The 4133-nt window shown below is 44.6% G+C and overlaps 1 protein-coding gene across 1 annotated transcript; it reads left to right on the top strand.

Annotated features, from left to right (window-relative positions):
• Nucleotides 1-925: 925 nt before the first annotated feature.
• Nucleotides 926-3043, top strand: gpr55a (G protein-coupled receptor 55a). Its single transcript, XM_038962175.1, has one exon. It carries the CDS (start codon nucleotides 926-928, stop codon nucleotides 1940-1942), a length of 1017 nt encoding a protein of 338 aa, XP_038818103.1. The 3' UTR covers nucleotides 1943-3043.
• Nucleotides 3044-4133: the final 1090 nt, after the last annotated feature.

Here is a 4133-nt window from a genome sequence, read left to right as displayed (position 1 = left end):
ATCGTGGACTTCAGGAAACAGCAGAGGGAGCAAGCCCCTATCCACATAAACTGGACCGCAGTGGAGAAGGTGGAAAGCTTCAAGTTCCTCTGCGTACACATCACTGATGATCTGAAATGGTCCACCCACACAGACAGTGGCTGAAGAAATTTGTCTTGGCCCCTAAAACTTTTACAGATGCACAATTGAGAGCATCCTATCGGGCTGTATCACGCCTGGTACGGCAACTGCACCGCCCACAACTGCAGAGCTCTCAATAGGGCGGTGCAGTCTGCCCAACGCATTACCGGGGGCAAACTACCTGCCCTCCAGGACACCTACAGCACCCAATGTCACAGGAAGGACCACCCGAGCCACTGCCTGTTCACCTCGCTATCATCCAGATTGCGAGGTCAGTACAGGTGCATCAAAGCTGAGACCGAGAGACTGAAAAACAGCTTCTATCTCAAGACATCAGACTGTTAAATAGCCATCACTAGCCGGCTTCCACCCGGTTACGTAACCCTGTACCTTAGAGGCTGCTGCCCTATATACATAGACTTGTAATCACTGGCCACTTTAAGAATGGAACACTAGTTACTTTAATAATGTTTAAATAATGTTTACATACTGCTTTACTCATCTCATATGTATATACTGTATTCTATTCTGCTGTATTTTAGTCAATGCCACTCCGACATAGCTCAATCTAATATTTATATATTTCTAAATTCAATTATTTTACTTTTAGATTAGTGTGTATTTTTGCGAACTATTAGATACTACTGCACTGTTGGAGCTAGGAACACAAGCATTTTGCTACACCTGCAATAACATCTGCTAAATATGTTTATGTGATCAACACAATTTGATTGGATTTGTGTCATAAGTGAAAGTGCAATGACATTTATATGCGTATTCTATTTCCCTCTCTGTTTGCAGTAAAATGCCACTGTGTGAAAGGAACGTGTGCTATATACAATGGATTGTCTACATCCCCACGTTCGTGGTGGGTTTACCCCTCAACCTGGCCACCCTGTGGCTCCTCCTCTTCAGGATCCGTCGATGGACTGAGTCCACAGTATACCTCAGCAGTCTGATCATCAACGACAGCCTTCTCATCTTTTCTCTGCCCTTCAAGATATACGCCTTCGGCCGCACCTGGGGCCTGAGCATGGGCTTCTGCACCTTCCTGGAGAGCCTGGTGTTCGTCAACATCTATGGGAGCATCGTACTGATCGTGTGCATCTCAGGCGACCGATATGTTTCTCTGCGGTTTCCATTCAACGGCAAGCGTCTACGGTCGCCACGGAAGGCTGCCCTGGTATGCCTGGCTGTGTGGGTGACGGTATTCGCTTTCACCACACCCGTCTATGAGCTCCACAACAAAAACACTACTAGCCTGCACAACAACGAAACCAGATGTTTCGAAGGATTCTCCAGGGAAACCTGGGGGAAGAAATGGATCATTGTTGCCATGGAGACGGTGTTCACAATCAGCACTGTCACTATGTTGTTCTTCTCGGTGCGCGTGATGCAGATCCTGAGAGATATGCGGCGTCGGAACCCGCTGGACAAGAAGGTGAGGGACAACAAGTCTGTGAAGATCGTCCTGAGCAACCTGGTGGCCTTCATGCTGTGCTTCATCCCGTACCACGTGGCCGCAGTCGTCTACTTCCTGGCCAAGAACCGCACAGAGAACCCAGACGTCATCGACCCCCTCAGAGACTTCGTCCACATCAGCACCTGTCTGGGCAGTGTCAACTGTCTGACGGACGGGGTCTGCTACTACTTCATCCTGAAGGAGAACCTGTTGACTGCCAGCCAGGAGAGGAGGAGGATGTCCACTAGAGGGAACTACGTGGCAAAGCCCGGGGAAATCAACCAGCATCCGATGGACAACATCATGGTCAAGGGACCCGGAGAGACAGGATCAGACAACCAGGTCACTGGAGATCGATAGGACTTGCTAGATAGATGTGGTTTATCGGAGTGGAGTGGAGAGCAGGGTGGAGGCGATTTTCCTGTAGATGGATGTTTATCACCTCTATCTGGGAAACAGAAACTCAGATCACCACAACAGAGAGGAGACAAGTCTCATGAAAGACTCTCGAAGAATGAATGACTGGTGTGAGGTTCTAATTCTCAGAGTATAAAACTCAAAGGACATTTATGAAAGCTTAACAAAGTTTATTCTGCCCAGAGCGTCAATACAGCTGCATTCAGATAAAAACATTTTCACACAAGCACTGATATTTAACTGTTCCTCATAGGCTGAGTCTCCTCCTACCCATCTGTACAAACATCATTCTTTACTGCTAGGCAGGACACTAGTGATACGGACCATAAACTTTTATTTCTCCCTTAAGGTGACCTGACCTGACCTCAACCTCCCTCCATCACTAATCCACAGCTCTCTCCCCTTATCAATGCCTGCCACATGTAATCGCTTCTGATGGGTGTCACCTTGGGGTCATGATAGTGGCTGCACCAAATGATTGATGTATTATAATAATTGATTATGCATATGTTGTATGAATAGAAGGGGAAGGGCTATAAGACCCTCCCCCACTACATTTATACGGTACTGGACCACAGATTAGCAATATATTCCTTATAAGGTTTAATACTGTTCCACAGTTATTTTCTAGTCTCTGCCTCTTATAAGAAACGGTCTGAGCAGATATGTGAGCCATTGCAGTGAAAACAGGGTGTCTGTGAGAAAGCGCCTCAAGGCTAAAAGAGATACATAGACACAGACCCCTGCAGGGGAGTAAATAGATAGGAGACAAGTTAAACATACCACTGTAAGCCACACAGGAATGGAAAATTACTGCTGGGCTATTGTTTTCTCCTGCAAGTTTGCATAACTGTATATGCATGGGCTTGGTCTCATGAGTAGAAGGTGTTGATGTAGGCAGTTACATTACTAGGGGTTGACTGCAAGCATATTAAAGCAACTTTGACCTTTTTTATTTTGCAGAACTTACTCTGAAACATGCGTGGTGTGTTTCCGTTGTCAACTTCTGTCTGCAATTGCATTAATAAAGGTTTGATTGATTTACTTAAAGAAGATATTGTCTGATTGCGTGTTTTCACCAATAAGCCAATGATTGACAAGGAACAAGGAACCTTCCCCAACACTTTCCTGCAGTCAACACATTCCAAGCTTAGTTGCACACACTATATACCTTCCTCCTATAACCATTAACTTCTGGTGTAGACCCTCTAAACCTCAGCACTCCATCAGTGACATGAATAAGTATATTTCATATTCTCAGAACCCAACAGTCCCTCCTCTTGAACAATAGCTTCCTACTGTTCAACTTACTTAAACTTGGAAATTACTTATAAATGAACAAACAATGATAACAAAACATGAACAAAAAAATAATAAAACATGATTATAAATGAACAAACAATGATAACAAAACATTCACCGTGAGGTTTACAAACTCAGATACTTATGGCCTCTGATCTATGATCACAACAAATACAATCTTAATTTCAATCTCTCATCACACAACAAAATGACATTCCAGCTGAAGCTGTTGGCTTCCTCCCCTCCAGCTGGAGCTGCTTTTAGTTTCTCCACTTTCTCCTTCTAGTTCATAAGAGAGTGATAGCATAAGACTTGGAAAGCAACAAACAGACACACAAAACATAACAGTATTAACAATGTGGTAAGCTATGCATAATTATATATGCATGAAAACCCAAAGTCTGAGACCATGACAATTCCCACTCTCTCTTCACCTGACTCTTTGCCTCCAGGATACTTTTCTGCTGGATTCCACAAAAATGAAAACCCTAAAAAGCCTCCTCATGCTCTTCGCTCAGTCTTCCCCCTTCCGGCCCCAGGTTCCGAGAGGTGTTCCCCAGCCATGTCATTTTCACTTTGTTCCCCATCTCCTCCATTGCCACCTGATAGGCAAGTGCGCATCCATAATCAACGCTACATCCTCTTGAGGTAACTCAGGACTGTATATGCTTTCACATCAATGCCGTCAAAATGTTGTTCAGAGTACAATTAGCCCAACATCTATCCTCTTTCATATGATGCATTAACCAATAAAGCAGCTAACCCCAACCCAACTATGATGTTTAAAGTAGCTCCCAGACCCGACCCATCTGCATGTCTACAGTGGAATCTA

The sequence above is a fragment of the Salvelinus namaycush genome, chromosome 23 (genome assembly GCF_016432855.1).
Source record: "Salvelinus namaycush isolate Seneca chromosome 23, SaNama_1.0, whole genome shotgun sequence".
NCBI classification, from domain to species: Eukaryota; Metazoa; Chordata; class Actinopteri; order Salmoniformes; family Salmonidae; genus Salvelinus; species Salvelinus namaycush.
The sequence above is the reverse complement of the archived record's forward strand: the minus strand, read 5'-3'. Positions and strand labels throughout refer to the sequence as shown.